At 44.3% G+C, this 21,621-nt stretch overlaps 1 protein-coding gene across 2 annotated transcripts in view; it reads left to right on the forward strand.

Annotated features, from left to right (window-relative positions):
• scube1 (signal peptide, CUB domain, EGF-like 1) overlaps positions 1-21,621 on the forward strand; it is a 489,492-nt gene that overhangs the window by 432,940 nt on the left and 34,931 nt on the right. For both annotated transcript variants that reach the window (XM_086008801.1, XM_086008802.1), the window contains 3 exons: positions 9,792-9,947; positions 17,991-18,194; positions 19,323-19,484. In XM_086008801.1, the coding sequence (XP_085864927.1) occupies positions 9,792-9,947; positions 17,991-18,194; positions 19,323-19,484 (522 nt within the window). The remainder of the gene's footprint in view (positions 1-9,791; positions 9,948-17,990; positions 18,195-19,322; positions 19,485-21,621) is intronic.

Raw genomic sequence — 21,621 nt, forward strand, 5'->3', positions numbered from 1 at the left:
AACGCCATACACAACATGCCCTGACCCACTGACAAAAAAGGAGTGCTACGCATCATGGGGATGATAAATTTCATTGGAAAGTTCATTCCTAACTTGTCAGCCAAGACAGCCTGTCTGCGAGACCTGCTACATAAAACAAATGAGTTTGCATGGACAGAAAGACATGAGCAAGAGTGGATGAACCTCAAAACAGTGCTGACAACCACACCTGTATTCACCTTCTTTGACCCAACAAAGAGAATCAAAGTGTCAACGGATGCATCAAAAGATGGCCTAGGCGCGGTCTTGCTACAAGCAGAGGGTGAAGATTGGAAGCCTGTTGCCTATGCCTCCAGGTCTATGACTGACTCTGAGTGTCGATACGCCCAGATTGAAAAGGAATGTCTAGGCTTGGTAGTTGGACTAGAAAAGCTCCATGGCTACATATATGGACTTCCCACCTTCACAGTTGAGACAGACCACTGCCCACTGGTTGCCATCATTAAAAAAAATCTGAATGAGATGTCTCCAAGGATTCAACGACTCATGATGAAGCTGCAAAGATATGACTTTGAACTGATCTACACACCAGGCAAACACATAGTGTTAGCAGATGCACTATCCCGAGCACCCACAATGAGTCATGTGAGCTCTACTGAGGAAGACGTGGATGTTCATGTGAGTATGGTCACTGCTGCGCTGCCCGTGTCAGACACAAAATCAAAGCAAATAGCAGAAGAAACAGTAAAAGATACAGTGTTACAAACAGTAATAGAGAACATTCACCATGGTTGGCCAAAAGGTTCCTGTCCAAAGTACTATCACATCAGGTCAGAGTTAAGTGTCGCAAGTGGACTATTACTAAAACAGAACAGAATAGTCATTCCACAGGCTCTACGTCAAGACATGCTCAAAAGGATTCACGAGGGACACCTCAGAATTGAAAAATGCAAAAGGAGAGCAAGAGACACTGTTTATTGGCCTGGCATAAATAAGGACATTGAGAACATGATAGGCATATGTGAGACATGTCAGAAACACCAAAACAAACAAGCAAAGGAACCAATGATAGTAGCTGACTTACCAACAGCACCATGGCAAAAGGTTGGTATGGACCTCTTTCATTTGAATGGTAAAGACTATCTAATAGCGATTGACTACTATTCTAACTATCCTGAGATGGCGCTGCTCTCAAGCACATCAGCAAGCAGTGTCATAATGCATGTTAAATCCATCTTTGCCAGACATGGAATTCCCAGGATTGCCGTTAGCGACAATGGTCCGTGCTTCAACTGTAAGGAGTGGCAACAGTTTGCAGCATATTATGACTTTCAACACATCACATCCAGTCCTCTGTATGCTCAGTCGAATGGTAAGGCAGAAAAAGGTGTTCAAGTTCTCAAACAGCTACTGAAGAAAGCAACAGAAAGCAAGTCTGATCCTTATCTCGCCCTGCTGAGCTACCGAGCCTCCCCTTTAGACTGTGGTTCTTCACCTGCTGAACTCCTAATGGGTCGCAAGTTGCGCACCACACTACCCTGCTGTACAAAAGAAAAGCAGAGTAAGGAACTGAGACAGAGACTTCAACTGTTAAAGCTGAAACAGAAATCACACTATGACAAGTCATCCAAAACTCTGAAACCATTGATAAGGGATGATGTTGTCAGGATTGAGGATCCAAATGCATGGAACAGAAAAGCTACAGTTCTTGAGGAAGTAGGACCAAGTTCATACACTGTTAGAACTGAGGAAGGACAGATTCTCAGGAGGAACCGCCGTTCCCTCCTGAAAACACAAGAAACTATCCAAGAGCAAATCGATGACAATGCCGCAACTGAATCTTGTCACTCACCACCAGAACAATCTAACACAAACACACATACAGGCTCTCATGCAAACACATCAGACTTACCTGTGCTGAGAAGATCCACACGGGAAGTAAAAAAGCCTGATAGATTTAATCTTTGAGTACAAAGAAAACTATAATAAAAGAATGAAAAGCTTAGAATTCATAAAATAAAGCTTTGAAAATGTGTTGACTGTTGTGAAGATGTTTATGTTGTTATGATTGATTGATATTGAATTTGTTCAACCTCTAAGGAAGGGGGATGTAATGATCAGTAACGTGTCATTCTAGAATGGTACACTAGGTGGAGCTGTATGTTTAGTAGGGGGCTACCCACAAGGCAGTAGTCAAGATGGATGCCTGTACACTAGTCCACATGGCTGAATAAATGACTAGCTCAAGCTAGCTGTTCATAATGAAAACATCTATTTATTTATTTATTTATGAACATAACACTTGGTGAACAACAGGTCCAACAGGATATCTCCTTAACCAATGAGATTTAAGGATTGAAAAATAAACAGAGGAAGAACTGAGAAGGAGGATGAATTAGAGTGGGTGAATTCAATATCAATCAGGTGCAGGAAGAGAAATAAAGAGGGAAAGAAAGGTTGGATTGAGAGAGAGAAAAGACAAAGGAAAAGAAAGAAAAAAAAATTAAATTTGACATTTTTCAAATCACCAACAATTCACTACCTGAAGGCATACTTTTAATTAACAACAGAAAATGCTGGAAATACTCAGCAGGTCAGGAGAGAGAAACAGAGTTAACGTTTCAGGTCTGGGACCCTTCATCAGAACTGGAAAAAGCTGGAGATGTAGCAGATATTAAGCAGGTGCAGAGACGGGGGACGGTGGTTAGGAGGGGAGGAAGGAATTGAAAGTACATCCTGTACCTTTGTTAGAGGCAGGAAAGATAAAATGTTGCAAATGGGAATGGCAAAAATCATACAGCATGAAAAATGGGGGCAGGGATAATTAGCTGAAATTGTTGAACTCAATGAGTCCGGCAGGCTGTAAAGTGCCTAATAGAAAGATGAGGTGCTGTTCCTCAAGCTTACGTTGAGCTTCATTGGAACAATGTAATAGGCCGAGGACAGAGAGATCAGAGCGGGAGTGAAGCAGTGAATTAAAGTGACAGGCGACCGGAAGCTCAGGGTCACCCTTACAGACTGAACGGAGGTGTTCCGCAAAGCGGTCGCCCAATCTGCATTTGGTCTCCCTAATGTAGAGGAGACTGCATCGTGAGCAGTGAATACAGTATATTAAATTGCAAGAAGTACAAGTAAATCGCTGTTTCACCTGGAAGGGGTGTTTGGGGCCCTGGACCGTGGGAAGGGAGGAGGTAAAAGGGCATGTGTTGCATCTCCTGCGCTTGCACGGGAAGGTGCCAGGTGAAGGAGAAGGGCTGTTGGGGGTGATTGAGGAGTGGACCAGGGTGTCGCGGAGGGAGCGGTCCCTTCGGAATGCTGAAAAGGGAGGTGAGGTGTAGATGTGTTTGGTGGGACCACGTTGGAGGTGACGGAAATGGCGGCGGATGATCCGTTGAATGTGGAGGCTGGTGGGGTGAAAGGTGAGGACAAGGGGAACCCTATCATGGTTCTGGGAGGGAGGGGAAGGGGTGAGAGCAGAAGTGCGGGAAATAGAACGGACACGATCAAGGGGCGTGTCAACCACAGTAGAGGGGAATCCTCGGTTGAGGAAAAAGGAAGACATGTTGGAAGCACTAGTATGGAAGGTGGCATCGTCAGAACAGACGCGGCGGAGACAGAGAAACTGGGAGAATGGAATAAAGTCCTTAAAGAAAGCGGGGTGGGAGGAAGTGTAGTCCAGGTAGCTGTGGGAGTCGGTGGGCTTGTAGTGGATGTTTGTCGAAAGCCGATCGCCAGAAATGGAGACGGAGAAGTCAAGGAAGGGAAGGGAAGAGTCGGAGATGGACCATGTGAAGGTGAGGGAAGGGTGGAAATTGGAAGTAAAGTGAATGAACTTATCTAGTTCAGGGCGAGAGCAGGAAACAGCACCAATACAGTCATCGATGTACCGGAAAAAGAGGTGAGGGAGGGGACCTGAGTAGGACTGGAACAAAGAATGTTCCACATATCCCATGAGCAGGCATGCATAGCTAGGGCCCATGCGGGTTCCCATAGCAACACCTTTAATTTGGAGGAAGTGAGTGGAGTCAAAGGAGAAGTTGTTCAATGTGAGAACAAGTTCCGCCAGGCATAGGAGGGTGGTGGTGGATGGGGACTGGTTGGGCCTCTGTTCGAGGAAGAAACGGAGCGCCCGAAGGCCGTCCTGATGGGGGATGGAGGTGTAATGGGATTGGACATCCATAGTGAAAAGGAGACGGTTGGGGCCAGGAAACTGGAAACTGTTAGTGACGGAGGGCGTCGGAAGAGTTGCGAATGTAGGTGGGAAGACACTGGACAAGGGGAGAAAAAATAGAGTTGAGATTGGAAGAGATAAGTTCCGTGGGGCAAGAACAGGCTGAAACGATGGGTCTACCAGGGCAGTCCTGTTTGTGGATCTTGGGAAGGAGGTAGAAGCGGGCTGTGCGGGGTTGGGGGACTGAGGTTGGCGGCCATGGAGGGAAGATCTCCAGAGGAGATGAGGTCAGTGACACACTTGGAAACAATGGCTTGATGTTTACTAGTGGGGTCATGGTCCAGGCAGAGGTAGGAGGAGGTGTTGGAGAGTTTCCGCACGGTAGAGGTCGGTTCGCCAAACAACAACAGCACCACCCTTATCAGCAGGTTTAATGATAATGTTAGGGTTGGATCGGAGAGTTCAGAGGGAGGTAGGTTGGAGTGAGAGAGGGGAGCAGAGAAATGGAGATGGCCGATGTCACGTCGGCAGTTAGCAATGAAAAGATCTAGAGAGGGTAAGAGGCCAGAGGGAGGGGTCCAAGTAGAAGGAGAATTTAGAAAGCGGGAGAAAGGATCAGTCGTGCGGGGGGAAGACTCCTGGCCAGAGAAGTGGACACGGAGATGAAGGCGACGGAAGAAGAGCTCAGCATCGTGCCGAGCTCGAAATTCATTCAGATGGGGGCGTACAGGGATGAAGCTCAGGCCTTTGCTGAGGACTGATCGTTCGGGGTCAGAGAGGGGAAGGTCAGAGGGGATAGTGAAAACATGGCAGGGGGTGAGATTGGAAGAAGGGATGGGAATCAGAGGAAAGTAACGGGGAAGAAGGTTCTGGAGGGGCGTTGGTGTCCACGAGTTGACGAAGCTTGCGATCCTTGACATCAGAAAGGAAGAAAAAAGTTTTTTGTTGAAGCGTCGGATGAGTCGAAGGATGAAATGGAACTGTGGACCCGGACAGCTTTGAAATAGTGCGTCGGTGCTGCTGAAGAGAGAGGTCGAGTTCGTTCATGTGGCGGCGCATGGCGTTGAGCGTGGATCTCAAGATGCGGCGAGAGCAGTAGTTCGAGGAACGATGAATATCGAGGAGATATTTGTAATCCTGGGTGGATCCGAAACATGAAGGGTGGAAGTTCAGTTGGAATCCACGTGGAATAACTCTGAATAGCATACTTTTAGTTGTTCACTTTCTGGGCCAGAGAAGTTGATTTGCAATCATTACAGGTAGACTATCCTTTATCCGAAAACCTCGGGACCAGCCGAGTTTCGGATAAAGGAGAATTTCGGATTTCGGAAGGTGGGTCGGCGGGGGGGTCGGCGGGGGGTCGTGCGCACGACTTACGCTGACGCTCAGCGCACGACTTACGCTGACGCTCAGCGTAAGTCAGTTGGGGTCGGCGGGGGTCGGGGCTGGCGGGGTCCGCGGGGGGATCGGCGGTTGTCGGGGCCGGCGGGGTCCGCGGTTGTCGGGGCTGGCGGGGTCGGCGGTTGTCGGGGCCGGCGGGGTCCGCGGCGGGGTCGGCGGTTGTCGGGGTCCGCGGGGGGGTCGGCGGTTGTCGGGGTTGGCGGTTGTCGGGGTCGGCGGTTGTCGGGGCTGGCGGGGTCGGCGGTTGTCGGGGCCGGCGGGGTCCAGCGGTTGTCGGGGTCGGCGGTTGTCGGGGCTGGCGGGGTCGGCGGTTGTCGGGGCTGGCGGGGTCGGCGGTTGTCGGGGCTGGCGGGGTCGGCGGGGGGGTCGGCGGGGGGTCGTGCGCACGACTTACCCTTTATTTGAACTTCCGCAACCGGAACCCTCTAAAAACCGAAGGTTTTTTCGTTCAGCATAAGTCGTACGCACGACTTACGCTGAACGAAAAAACCTTCGGTTTTTAGAGGGTTTCGGTTTTCGGAAGTCCGGATAAAGGGTAGTCTACCTGTACCAATTATCACGTTGTTAAAAGGGTACTTGCACTATTAATGACTAGACTTCACTTTCTGTGATGAGTTCAATGGGCAATTAATGTGCAAATGTAGCAACTTCATGAAACTCACAAGGAGGTTAAGGGCGAGATGGTGTTTTTGTGAAGCTAATGGCGGAACGGTGCAAATCGTTCAGCAACTTGTGGTGATTTGCAATTCATGGTGTATGTCTTCCTTACCACAAGTTGCTGGCCGATTTACACATTAATAACGGCGTGCATCGTTCACACGCCATTATTTTTTCAGCAAATTCTGGTCCATGTTGACTTACAAAGGCTCCACTATATGTAGATCTGGAAAAATCTGCTCCCTTACCTGAGGGCTCCCGGGAGGCGCAGAGTTCCCCTGCTGGGCCTCTCCAAACTGCCTGTGCGCAGGGCCCACATATCCCAGAGGCGCAGGCTGTTCGCAGCGTCCCTGGGATCACGTGGGCCATGGGGAGCTAATCAGAGAAGGGAATCCCCCTTCATACATTTGACAGGAAGACCTGTCAAATATATGAATGGAGATCACCCCCAAAACATAGTAAAACTTCAAATAATTTTTTTTTAAAACATCGTTTTTAAAATGACTTGAAATTACATAAATTAACTATTTTAAACAAAAATTTTAATTTTTGAAAAAAATAATTCAAGCTTTTAACGGGGCTAAAAATAAACTTACCTTTCTTTAAAGTATTTTTAAATGATAAATCAGTGGGAAAAAAAAAATTCTCTTTTTTTTCAACTCTTATCCTGGTAAAAGCAGGCCTTACCAGGCGCAAGAATTGTAAGGGTTTTCTTCAGGTGGAGGGTCTCCAAAAAGCAGAACTATCCGCCCGCAGAGACCCTTCTCGCGGGCAGCCGGAGGATCTGTCGAGAGCTTTCTTGTCAGATCGGAAATGCCGGTTTCCAGTGCATGCGCAGTGCATGCCTGAAACTGGCATTTTCAGTGTCCCTACGTGTGGGTACACAGCACGTACACACCCGTAGGGCTCGGAATAAATCTTTAGTAAAAGCCTCCCAATTGAACCATTACACGAAGAGGACTGTTCTGAAGTTTGAAGAATTTGGAGTGCACATTTTCCGTTCATTGTGCTAACCATATTCAGAGTCTAAATGAATCCGACACAATCAATTAAATAAATGCTGCTGCTAATGGCATATCATTGTACTTTAACAGTTATAAGAGCCACTGACTGTCTGGTTAGATTCAAATTGTACATTCCAAACTGTTTTTGTTCATTGGTGTAGCATTTTAAAATGTACTTTTATTCAAACTTTAAAAACCTGTTGCTTTGCAATTTAACTGTCAAGCTATTGCTTTCTGAGCCATTTTCCTACTTAAAGTAATGCGAATGATGTCTGGTAGTGAGTTACAAGGCAGTAATTCAGTCAGGCAATTGTGGTAAATGTTTCTAAACATCTGCAGAACCCCGAGATTGAGTTACTGCCTTATTGTGTAGTTACTGGTTTCTTTTTTTTTATATTCATTCAGGGAATGTGGGCATCGCTGGCAAGGCCAGCATTTATTGCCCATCCCTAGTTGCCCTTGAGAAGGTGGCAGTGAGCCACCATCTTGAACCACTGCTGTCAGTGTGGTGAAGGTACTCCCACAGTGCTGTTAGGGAGGGAGTTCCAGGATTTTGATCCAGCGACGATAAAGGAACAGCGATACATTTCCAAGTCAGGATGGTGTGTGACTTGGAGGGGAACTTGAAGATGGTGGTGTTCCCATGCGCCTGCTGCCCTTGTCCTTCTAGGTGGTAGAGGTCGCGGGTTTGGGAGGTGCTGCTGAAGAAGCCTTGGCGAGTTGCTGCAGTGCACCTTGTAGCTGGTACACACTGCAGCCACGGTACACCGGTGGTGGAGGGAGTATGGTGTTAATACCTATTATTTTCCTGTATCCTGTGTGACAGCATAAGAAAATCCTCCCCTCTCCAATGGGGAATGCCAAACACATGTATGCCTTCAGGTACAATGTCACCTTTATCTGTATTATCCTTCCACCTTGGTTATTCAAAAATTTCACTGTCTATCAAAAAAAAAGCACCAGTGAAATGAGCTTTATTAACAAACGCTACTCACTCTATACTGCAAAAGAATAAAATTATTTGTCATAAGCATTCAATTCAATTACTGCCATGTGCCTGACTGCCAGCCAGCTATTATCCTATAAACTCGCTGCCAAATATGTTGTTTTTAATGTTATTCTCCTATAACATCAAAAATTTAATTTGACTTCTCTTGGTGCCCCACTGCATAAGAGCAGTACAGGATAGTTGAGGATAGCACTGATGTGAAACTGGAAAATATAAGGCTTCGGCTGACTGGGATTGCAGTACGATCAGTTTTATTTCAGCAGCACATTCCTGTTTATATAAATGGTGTGCCAATCATCGTTTACTTATTGATTGGAATTCAGTCCATTTCTTCAGAATCATCTCCATTGCAACATTTGCTGTCTAAATTTGATAAATGGCATATCAAATTGCACATGCCAAGCCGTTTGCATTGGGTCAGCAAAACTCCTCTGAACTCTGAGAGACAACCTTGGAACACACTCCAGGCCATTTCATTCATCAATAATGTCTTGGTTTTAAATAAAATCAAGAGCAGTGATGGTAGTTCCATTTCAATCAGGCAGCAGGTTCCCATGATCGTACCTGGCAATTTATACTAATATGCAATGTATTTCACAGCAAGTTGTAAGAGAATACAATGCCCTGTATATTTTGAATGTTAAAGCCAGTAAGGCTGACAACTGATGACCTAAAGTTGATCTGAGCACAAAACAAGTGTTTTTTAAAAGGGAAAACTTTGGGGAACTTGTGACTTGGATCAAATCCAACCTGACTGATGCGATTAGAGTCCAGTCTGTCTTCTGGCTATAAACAGTCCATGTGAAGTGAGCTTTAAGTATTTTCAGCCCAATTTCTAGTAGATATGAGCCAACAACACAAACGGCCCCTTTGCTGATACCTGTATTAGATTGTCAGACTTGCTCAGAAAGGCCACAAGAATAGCAGCTATGGAAAATGTCACAACCCTTTAGAGACTGGGCAGTACAGTGTGGCAGGACCTTAACTCTGTATCTAGCTGTGCCATGCCTGAAGCTAATCTTAGGTGCCTGAAACTCTCCATTGTGAACATCCCACATCTTCAAGCATAAAAAGTTCAGTGGAGGGTGAAGGAAAGAAGAACCTTTAAATAAATATATTTGTAGCCTGAGTGAGATAAAATTCCTTTATGTTGCCACTATAATTTTATAATTCCTATGGAAACATGAAAAAAATCCACTGATATTCCTTTACACACGTTTTATGAATTATATTCTAGTAACCATTCAGAACAACTTTTAAATTGTCACCAATATAGATAATACTAACTTGTATGGTTGGATTTGGTCACAGGTTAAGAATCTAATGCGATATTTGATTCATATAAATCATTTTTAGATTCCATATCGATGCTTCTATAGGGACATTGCACTATTAAAGAGAACCAATTAAAGGATTATGGCAGGCTTACAGTACATCACCATGTGTGATATTGCCAAGTTGGCACTAGTTTATAAATTCAAAATACCCAGTACCTCTTTATTACATTTTGTCACATATGTGCTGTTGCTTGTTCTCTTCTCTTTTTCACTTCAATTCCCTTTACACAAAGGTCACTTCCCATGCACAGACAACTGCCAAGTGACCTTTGTGAACCTGAAGTGCGATTCTTCCAAAAAGAGGAGGCGTGGACGCAAGTCGCCATCTAAGGAGGTGTCGCACATTACAGCAGAGTTTGAGGTCGAAATGAAGTCTGAGGAGGTGACAGGTCAGTAGCTGCTTAAACTGTAAGCCAATCAGGCTCATCAACAATGGATTATGCTACCTGGCTCCTTTTGGCTCTTAGTTTAGAGATCATTAAATTTGATGGGGAAGGCAAGTTGAGGGAAATAGATTTTATTCAAAGTACTTCCCCTTTTTATACAAGAAAATTATAAACTGAAGTCTGATGGTTTTTTTTTTGAAAACCTTAATTCTCTGCCAAGGAGACCCTCCCTCAAGTTTTTTCCTCGGAGGAATTCCCAGATTTTCCCCCCCAAATTGGCTTGAGTTTTTTTATTGGGTTTTCACCTCTTCCAGGAGATGACATGGTTTTTGGTGGGATAGGGAGTGTATATATTGTAATGCACAAGGTATCTCAATTTGTGTGGGACAGACTGAATGGACCAGAGGGTGTTTTCCTGTCCATCATTCGTCATATGTAAGTAGGGCTTCTTTCCCCCAGCCCTTGCAGGGAACTGCCCAAGTGAGCCAGAGTGCCTCTGCTGCATCCTGGAGTGGGGAGGGTAGAACTCTTCTTGCATTCCCAGCCTGAAGCGTTATTTCCGGGGTCAGATGGCTCCAGAGCAGTCTTCGGGCCAGTTTGAAGTTTTACACTCTGATGTTCTCAATGGAAATGCTTTGAGACTAGTGGGGAGTTCCCCACAACTGACATCAGCCATGATCTCATTAAATGGCAGAGCAGGCTCGAGGGCCAAATGGCCTACTCTTGCTCCTATTTCTTATGTTCTTATCACTGGAGTGACTTAGCAGACAGCGATCCATCAGAAAATTGTTCAAATAATAATGTGAATGAATTAAAACAGAAGGCAAGAACTACTCCTGGGCTTTCCTTCCTTTTTAAGAAAGAGTAACTTCACGATGTAAATTGCTTTTTAGAAAAACAATAGGCAGTTTATGAATATTTTTCACACATCATTGTCCACAAAAACAAACACCAAAAGCACAGGGCATTCAAAAGATACAAATATGTTAATCTAGTTGCTGAAAATAAGCCAGAAGAATGTTGTTTTTAAGGCTCATATGTGGACATTGATGCAGTAGGAACACATTGATAGCAATATTTCAAAACTGATTGTCCTTATGTATTTTGAAACCAACACATATTGACTTTGGTCTCAATCCAGGTCGAAATAGACATGGGATCACAGTATAAAACTGAACCAACTGGGCATTCTCACTCAGGCCATAAGATATCTGTGTGGGAAATGGAATATGTTGTAGGAGTGAGTGCAATAAAGGTGCTCTACTGGTTTCGGCAGATTTTTGGAGGAGAGTTTTATCTTTCGCTAATCATGCTATACTTAACCAGGAATTGCTTGGATGCTGACACTGCATGACCAAAAATTCCTCGCTTTAATGACCCTCATCTTAAGTATAAAATTCACAATAATGTTTTTAAAATTGGGCATATTCCTGCAACAAAAAAAAACAGAAATTAAAATATAGGTTCTAGAAAATCTACAGGGGCATAATAACAGCAGTTACACCAGGATCACGCCAGCTATGGTACTCTGCCACTGACCCCACCAAAAGTCACGGAGTGAGGGGAAGGAGCCTCCAGGAGTAGGCTTTCAACAGCACATTTGCAGTGTTTCCCCCCCCACCCCCAGCAGAACACACTGATGGAAATGCTGATAGAGCTGGCTCCCTTGGGGCGGGGGAAAAGGGAGCCCCTCTCCCAGAAAGGTGATCGGACTGATCCAACAACCTCTGTGTCAGGGGACCACTTAAAAAAAACTTCCACCCCGCTGATCTTCAGGAGTGCAGGTGCCAACTCCAGCCTGGATGTCCAGATAGGCCCCTCTTTCGCCAATTTCGGCTGAAGAGAGAAAAGGAAAGGTAAGTGCCAAACCGGGGTCCTGTTCTAATTGCTATCCAGGGACCCATGCTGGAAAGTGCATGCATGTGGACATTGGGCAAAGTCGGGATCAGGCTTGGCTGTGACACTCCATGGACGAATAGCCTGTTAACACTCGTTGTCTAGGCTCACAGATAAATGGCCACTTAGGTGATGTACCAGAGGACAGTCGGCCTCATTGGAGAACAAGAGTCAGCGCCTTCACAGAAGGAGGGAGGAATAGGATGAAAAGATTATTCTTTTATATCCAATTCTCTCCCCATGCTGCCTGTTCGCAACCCGTGGATGCTACACTCCTCCCTAAATGAATTACTTTCCAGAGCCTCGCCCTTCGCCAAGTATTATCAGTATTTCAGATCTTAAAGATTCCAGATAACTTTTCATTTACTTTTACTGCTTTATTGTACACATAATTGAAATAATTAAAACAAAAAGAGGTAAATCTCATACAACCTGATTTTCAAGGATCACACTACACACAATCTGATATCTTACAGTATATATGCGTATCAGCAATAATGATACAGCCAGAATAAGTGGCTGGGGCATAAAGATGTGTGATTGATGCAATCAACATTGGATAGTTAATATGGATGGAAAAAGAAAACCAAGAGTGGAAAGATGGAGTTGTGAGGTGTCTGTGCATCCAAAAACTAATCTTTTTGCTCCTTCTTAACTTTCTGTAACTTGAAAACCATCACAGAGAATGCATTAGTGTGATCACCAGATGGTTCACTATATGCTGGAAAACAGTAATTCTCAAGCTTTTCAATAAGCTACTTAAACGCAATCTGCAGGTTTTTTTTTTAAGAACACTCTTTTCAAATGTCAAAATCTTGAGATGTGGAGATAGAGCTCCAAGATTTCAGCCTGGAGCAGGCACCATAATGATACCTTTCTCCACTAAAAGGCCAAGTCTTGAGGAGCAAGTTCCGCTCGAGAGTAATTTTGCTCATTGCATGGGCTTTTCTCCACATTCATTTCTGTCACACTAAATCGTTGATCTAACCTTTTTTTTGCTTATGGGGAAGCTTTTTTCTTCCTCCCAGCTGCTGTGCACTCCATTGTTGGGAGGTGACCTTGTACTCTTGTCCTTAAGGTCCTACCTAGAGCTTGCATTTTAGATTTTTCTTTTTGCAGAGGTGTCCGAAGGGGCGAGCAGAGAGAAGTGAGCTTTCATGTTTTCTTCTCTGTTTCTTCCTCTTTCCCCAACCCTCACCCCCAATAAAATTTGACTTGCATGGTAAATTTAAACAAAAAGGGAGATTTTTTTTAAAAGTCTGACCATGCTGTATGACTTTTTGCTTGGACCTGTTCCAATGAATTATTGCATGATGTTCAGTCGACCGCAGGCATAGTTACTTGACCTGTTTGCTTCAGTTGTAGTAAAAACAGTTTGAAGAACCTTACGACATGTCTGGGATTAATTTGCCACTTTTTCCGATAGATTTTTAAAGCAAAAGTCTGAATGTTCATTTGGCAGTCACTGGGGTATTATAGATTTTTTTTTAAATCTAAAAATGCAAACACTGAATCAATGCTCCATCACTCATAATAGCCTGCAGACACAGACCCCCTCAGACCATCTTAATGACCGACTGAAAGTACAGAAAGAACTGATTTACCTTTTACTTCACTTTCCCATTTCTACATGGTTACAGTTAAATGAATTTTATATTGCTGCGCAATTAGCTACCCATTAAAGTTTGCTCTTATTGTGCACTATTAATACTTTAACATTGAAATATTTTATGTATTTGGGATAAATGCATTTCAGGAGTTCAGAAGACGTAACCTGCAAGAGCAAAGTTTGTGCTGATTGGAAGGGAAAAATCAGTGATATCAATGTTAAGGGGCTGGCGAGCTTCAAGGGGGAACCAACCTGGACCACGTCACCACAGTGTTGCCCATTCACAAATTTACTGAGAGGAAAGACCCTACAAGATTGGATATTTTAGGCCTTAATGCCTCAGGGCAGTGGTGGTCAGCCCATCTCCCCCTAATGTTGACTGATCTGGAGCCCACCTCTTCTCAGTGTTATTTATTTGCACTTTTTATGAGCACACACTTCCTGGACCAAAATAACATGTAATGGACAATATGTATTACCTGTTTATATTTTACTAGTCAATCATTTACCTGACTGACATTGGACACATTGCTGTTAGTACATTGAGATTACCATCCCATAGTGAAATATAAGTAGGCACCTCGAGCTAGTCCCTTACATGTCCATCTACTTGATATACTTGAGAGGCAGGTTGTTTCTTTGCTTTAACTATAGTCTGCCATTTTGCATGATTTAGTTCAATTGGCAAAAGTAGGAAGGTGAATTCTTGGCACAAGCAAGTTCTTTACTTTTTGCAGAACATACCAGTTTGCACTTAATAATGATGAGCTGTAAACTTGATCCAGGCTGGTTACCACATATTGCAACATGTATGTGTTAACAGATCTATTTTCTGTCATAGAATCATAGAAATTTACGGCACAGATGGAGGCCATTCAGCCCCTCATGTCTGTGCCGGCCAAAAAAGAGCCATCCAGCCTAATCCCACTTTCCAGCTTTTGGTCCATAGCCCTGTAGGTTTTTAAATGCCTCAGTTAAAGTCAGTATCCATCATTATCAACACATTAGAATCACAGGTTTCAACTGAAGCCTCTCACTGGCAAATATGAATGTTTACCTGCTAAGTGGTTATTCCCTGAGATTCACTTTATTGCAGGTCTAAACTCCCCTGTGACTAAAATAGAGCTAATGGGCAAGGGGGAAGGATTTGGTACAAGAATATTCAGTTAAATTTAGTTTTTTTTAAAAAGAAGTGATGAGAAAGAAAGAAAATCTGAAAATTTGTACTTTTAAAAAGAAGTTTTGAATTAGCCTGAGCCTAATTCTGAATGGACAGACAGGTATGCTCATTCTGAAAGCACACCTGTCTGTCCATTGAGTCACCTAACTGATTGTTAGACTGTCTCTGCATTTTTGTTTGGCAGGGTAATGGTTTGGCATGTGGTAATTAGTGTCCCAGGCAGGGGTGTCCAAATGAGCTTAAACTGATCACTCTGATCTGTTTTGCAGCCAAACGATTAGAAGTTCTCACAAATGTTCACTAAGCAGGCCTCCAGCTCCCCCTATTGACAGGCCTGGCATTTGTATAAATATAAAAAGGAAAAATTGGTATAACTCAAAATGCTAAAAGAGGAAAGACAGGCATTCTAATGAAGGGCACACACCCGAAATGCCATAATCTGTCTTTTCTCTTTACACATCTCAACTAACTCAGCAAGGTCTCGCAAACAGCAATGAGATGTTGACCAGATCATCTGTTTTTTTTATCCAACTGTACATAATATCAACTGAATTTCCCATGTTAATCCATGTCAGAAATTTGATTAAGAAATAACAGCTTAGTTAAACAAAAGTCTTTGTTATTTCAGATATTCTCAGCACTCTTACATTTAATGTAAGAGGTTAATGGGGATTCATCACAAGAAAATATGAAAGTTATAAAGTGTAGCTGCACGGGCACAGAGCATTCGCTGGCACAGAGCATTCACTTATACAGACCATGGGAGAGAGCACATTTTGGAATATTAGGGCTGTGCTGGTGTCGAGCCTCGCCTACCAGAAACAAATTCTTGAAAAATGGCGAGGGTGCAGCCCTTGATTTTTATCCATTAATTTTAATGGACAGAAATCGGGGGCATCCTCTGGGCAATTACCATGATGCCCTTCTGGCAGGTGATGCTGCACACTATGCTGGGAGTTAAGTCATTAAAAACCATACCCCATTGTGCTCCACTTTAGACACCCTACTTTAGGAATGAATACTGGTCTTGGAGAAAGTCCAGCGACTATTCACTAGAATGATACCGGGGTGAAGGAACTGAATTATTATGAGAAGCTTAAGGACTTATGTGATTATGGTGTTTCAAATAATGAAGGGATTTGATAGGATAGATGGAGAATGACTGTTCAGTCCAGCAGGAGAATCCAGAACACGGGGACATAATGTTAAAATTCAAGCTGAACTAGTTAAAAGTAAATTTAGAAAAAACTTTTTCACAATAAGGCAAAGTCAATTGAGGTGTTAAAAAGAGAGATGGCTAATTACTTGGGAAGTAAGTGTATTAAAGAATATGGAGAAAAGGCAGGGAATTGGGATTAAAAAGTTAGAGCTACTATTGTTGACAAAAATGGCAGAGCAGGTTTGATGGGCAAAATCTTCTGTTCCTAAGTGCCAGATTTTCTGACCATTGACTATGAATGCTTGGAAAATTTGGCCCTATTTAATTTGTTCATTAACTGAAGTGTATACTGATTTCAACCTAACTTAGCCCAAATACCAAAGGATAGTGAAAATAAGACTTATGGGGGACAATTTTCAGATGACTTTCGCTGAAAAATGGGGTAGTAGCAAACATTTTTTTTTTTTAAGTCCCACTCAGTGGCTACTCGAGGCCTGCGTACAGCCATTGTACAAGCCCCACAAGATTCCCATGTCTTGATTTGCATGTCGCCACAGACACCCCTTTCATCGGTCCCTGGCATGGCGTGGCTTGGCATGACGTAGCCTCATCGGCGGTTCTGAAAGGGACTGTTGCAGACCTCTCCAAAAATGGCTGACATTTCTTTTTCTTTCATTTTTGTGGGGCCAGGAGGAACAGGAGCGCTGATTTCCTGCCCTCCCTGACTGATCCGCTGCCTCGGAGTGCGCGTGTGGTGCTTGCAGTTTACTGGCCGCTTGCTAAGCTGTGCTCCTCCAACTCTGGCCTCTTACACATCCCCGATTTTAATCGCTCCACCATTGGCGGCCGTGCCTTCAGCTGCCTGGGCCCTAAGCACTGGAATTCCACACCTCCCATCCCAAAACCTCTCTGCCTCTCAATCCTCCTTTAAGAGGCTCCTTAAAACCTACCTCTTTGACCCAAGCTTTTGGTCACCTGTCCTAATATCTCCTTATGTGGCTCAGTATCAAGTTTTGTTTGATAACGCTCCTGCGAAGTGCCTTGGGATGCTTTACTACATTATAGCGCTGTATAAATGCAGGTTGTTTTTGTTGTTGTTTTAATTGGGCCCGACCACCAAGATGGTTCAAGCCTCTTGCTGCTGTGATCATGTGGGCAGCGTGATCGGAACACCCGCCACTGACATTTTCAGTTTGTGTTAGCACCGGCAGTGCCACCAGCAATAAAGTAAACATTGAACAGAAAATCTAGGCCCTGGTATCTCCTGAACAATGGGGGAGGGGGAAATGCAACACCCTTAACACAAGATTCAAGTCATTTGGAGTAAACTATTTTTAATATAGGGGGGAGATTTTCAGCCAGGCAGTGGCACAGTGACTTGATGTACCACAGTACCAGAATCATGGAGTTTTACATTACAAAAGTTTGACATTCAGCTCATTGCATCTATGACAGCTCTCTGAAAAGACTACTCACTCAGCCCCATTCCCCTGCTCTTTCCCTGTGCCCGTTTAAATGTTTCCTTTACAAATGTTTATCCACTTTCCTTTTAAAAGCTATTATGGACTTGTATAGAATTTACAGCACAGAGACAGGCCATTTGGCCCAACTGGTCTGTGCCAGTGTTTATGCTCCACACGAGCCTCCTCCCATTCTACTTTACCTAACCCTGTCCACGACTGTTTCCAGTAAGGCATTGCATGGCCTAACAACCTTCTGTGTAAAGAAAAAACACATTCTCAGAATCTCCCCCATTATTCTTTTGATATTGCACCAAGGTAGGGTGATAGATCACTCCTACATGCATCCATCTATATACTGTAGTGATTTCCTGATCTCTGTCCAGCCACAAGGTAGAAGCACTGGTTGGAGCTGAGGTGTTCCTATAGAGGGAGGGGGAAGCTTTGAAGAAGAGCACAAAACCCTTGGCACCTCTCGCACTGACAGGCCTGAAAACGGGACCTCCCTCGGCCTACCCTTTTAAGCAGCAAGTGTGATGTGAGGGAAGTGAAAATATTGCAATTTCACTTAAATATGGTTTAGCATTTGCCAGGATTCTTTTTGCTTAAATAAAGTGTACTCTTTGGTCAAGATTTCAGAATTGGTATTCTGATGGATGGAAAAATAAACTGTTTGAAAATAAATATTGGTTCAAGATAATCCAACCATTAATGAAGGATTCCACATTGCTTTCCTTCTTAGACTCTTGTAACGTGGAATGTGTGCGCAAGAGGATGGAACAAAAGCTTCAGACAGCAATTAAAACATTAAGGAAGTCGATTAATAAACAGCAGTTCTATATTCAGTTCTCTGGGACAGAATACGAAGTTGCACAGAAACCGGCAAAAATGCATGAAAATCAGGAAACGTGCAGCACAGGTCAGGTGCTCCAGGATGGGAAGTGCAGTAAGTATTATTCCAAGATTGTGCAGACCATTATAAAGAGATCCCAATTCCCAATTCAACTGGGACACCCTGTAAAAATCTACTATTTAAAAAGCTTCACACATACGAATAGGTTTACGGTAGTGGTTTGTGTTTGATTTTGATTTTGATGAGGGTTGAGTTATTTTATTTAGGTAGTGTATGTTCAGTAACTTCAAGACAGCTGATATGAATTAAGGCCATCACATGGAATTGCTGTGGCGTTCTCTGGATGTACTGCTGCAACTTCAGCAGAATCCATTGGGGCAGTGGATCTGGAGAACCCAGTGGGATTTCAAGACTTATGACTTTTGGTCAATTCAGTATAATAGGAGGCCTCACAACTGCTTTGAGGATTTCAAAATGAGGACTATAATTAGTTAATGAAAAAGGCATTTTATTCAATCATTGTTTTAAACTTTTCTTAGTACTTTATGATGTTAAGCTCACTTACTATCAAAATGGTCTTTAACCTGATTAGATTGATAACCAATGAAGGCTGAAATCCTCCCATGTCCTGGTATGGACAATTATTATTTGAAGATTTAAAAAATCTATATTTTTGAAATTCTGCTAATTCTCTGGAATATCATGTTTCTGAAAGGTATATTTTTGGTCAATTATTGGGCATAAAAGAAAAATGGTACCAACCTTTTTCATGAACTGTGTGAAATCAATGCAAATTTTGGAATATTATTCCCCTGAAACAAGAATAAAATAAATCTAGATATTAGATCGTATTTCAAGTTACAGTACTGACACATTGAGTAATTCAGATAATATCAAACCCACCAGACCAAAGCTGGAATGGTTTCTCGGAGACATCTGAAACCCAAAATGCATTACAAAAAGTTCCATCTATGTTAGGATCTTTGCGGCAATTTTAATCCATAGTTTGATTTTTTTTTAAATGAGCAGTGGGTCTCATACCAAATACAGTCAGACAGCAGGTTCCCAAAACCAAATGGCATGATTTATTCAACAGTGATGGCTGGAATTTATTTTGCCTCACAGTGTGCTGTGTATATTATGAGCTGCTGAATCATGAAACAACACAAGATAGGATATGCAGGCTTTCCACTCGCTCACAAGTCTATTTTGTTCATCCAGTCAGCTGTGAAACAGGCCGCTACTACAGTGGAGAACACAACCAGTGTCTCCTGTGTCCTCCTGGAACCTACCAAGATACGAAAGGGCAGCTGTCCTGTGAGCCGTGTCCAAGCAACGATGGACAAGGAATAGCTGGGGCTCGAAACGTGTCTGAGTGCGGAGGTAAGTTCCTACCTTTTGCTTATAATTCTGCATGCTGCTCAATCACTACTAGACAAGAACCTCAATGCAATTTTTGATAGTATTGTCATTTTATTTTCTTTAAAGGTGACTTGATATTCAGTTTTTATTTCATTAACAAACGTAGTGTTGTAGAAGAGACCTACTCCCCCACCTTCCTCTGTCCTTATATCCCCCAACAGCTGCAAAAGCGACATCAGATCTTCACTCACAGGTCACTTTATTCAGAGAAATATCTGAAGTGAGCAATCTTGTAATAAGATATAAAAGTCAGTCTTTTAATACAAGCCTTGACTAATACAAACATGAATTCCACATTTAGTGCAGATAATTTTGATTATTTCTTGTATGTAAAGGAGCTACTGTGGTGGAGCCACCAAAGGACTCAGATCGTTTGTACATAATTCCTTTAACAACATGTTAGCTACAGTCTGAGTCTGTATCTTTATTTATGCTGTTTAACTGTACAGAGTGTGGTTGCTTTAACAGCGCAGCTAAAACGTGATGACGTCACGCCGTTCATCACGTGATCCCCCACTGGCGGGAAAACGTGATGACGTCGTGACGTCAGCCACAGGACTGCAGGGGCAGTCCTCGTGGAGCCTCCGAAGAGAGCAGACCTACATTCGATGTTATCCTGCAGTTTCTTGTTAAAGCCTGTTTGTTTCATTAAAGTTCGTTTTGTTTGATCGCCTGAGTAGAAATCAGTCTTTTAGTTAGGAACCCACGTTCCTACATTGGTGACCCCGACTTTCGTGAACAGTTTTCGCGGAAGATCTTCAGCATGGACACGAACGCCGTGACACTGAAACTGCCACAGTTCTGGGAGCAACAACCAGACGCCTGGTTTATCCAGGCTGAAGCCCAGCTCGCCATCAGGAACATCATCGCGGATCAGACCCGTTATTACTACGTGGTCTCCGCCCTCGATAGCGCAACTGCCTCGTGGATCGTCAGCCTCCTCAGTAGTACTGACAGCAAGTATGATATGTTAAAGGCGCGGTTGCAACAGGTCTTCGGGCTCTCGAAGTCAGAACGGGCTCGCCGGCTCCTCACGATGCCTGGCCTCGGGGACTCCAAACCGTCCGAGCTCATGAGCCAAATTGCTCACGCTCTTGGGTGCCGAACTGGAATGCTTCCTCTTCCGGGAGCTATTCCTCTGCCAACTGCCAGAGCAGGTGCAGGCTGCCCTAGCCAGATCCGAGATTACAGACTGCGCCGAGCTTGCTGCCGAAGCAGATAAAATTCTCACAGTAACCCAGCAGTGCTGCACGGCCACGAGGCGCCCATCCCCCACAGACGCGGTTCCAGCCCCTCCTGCAGCGGGCTGGTGCTCCTACCACGCCCGTTTTGGCGCGAAAGCACGACGCTGCCGCTTTCCCTGCAGTTTTTCGCCCAAAACAAAAACAAAGCTCCTGCAGCATTCCTGGCGAAGGAGGACCAGGTCTAACAGGCGCTCCGCGGTTGCGATGGCCATCGGATCTACGGGGAAACTTCTTTACATCACCGATTCTCTATCGGGTCGACGTTTCCTTTGTGACACCGGGGCGCAGTGTAGCATCCTACCTGCGTCGAATCTCGATATGCAAGCTGGGAACCACGGTTTTTCCCTTGTGGTGGCTAATGGCGCAGCAATTCAAACTTTCCGAAAGCGGCGGGTCCAAGTCTGTTTCGGCGGTCAGCGCTTCCATTGGGAATTCGTCACGGCCACAGTCTCGCAGGCCATCCTAGGGGCAGATTTTCTGTGTGCCAACGGCCTCCTCGTCGATGTCCGGTACCGCCGGTTGATCAACGTGGCCACCTTCCACTCGATTCCGTGCCACCACGGTACCACCATGACGCACTCTATCGCCTGCACTTTCCCTTCTCCGGATGACTTCACTCGGCTCCTCAGAGAGTTCCCGGAGCTGACAAGGCCCACTTTCTCCTCCTCAGCCACGAAGCATGGTGTTGAACATCATATCACCACTACTGGCTCCCCGGTTTATGCACGGGCTAGAAGGCTCGAACATGGCAAGCTCACGGCTGCGAAAGCGGAGTTCAACACGATGGAGCGGCTTGGGATTATTCGCCGGTCGAATAGTCCCTGGTCTTCGCCTCTCCACATTGTTCCGAAACC

This window comes from Somniosus microcephalus, chromosome 16 (genome assembly GCF_052327205.1).
Source record: "Somniosus microcephalus isolate GS21.2 chromosome 16, FLI_Smic_1.0, whole genome shotgun sequence".
In the NCBI taxonomy this organism is placed as follows: domain Eukaryota; kingdom Metazoa; phylum Chordata; class Chondrichthyes; order Squaliformes; family Somniosidae; genus Somniosus; species Somniosus microcephalus.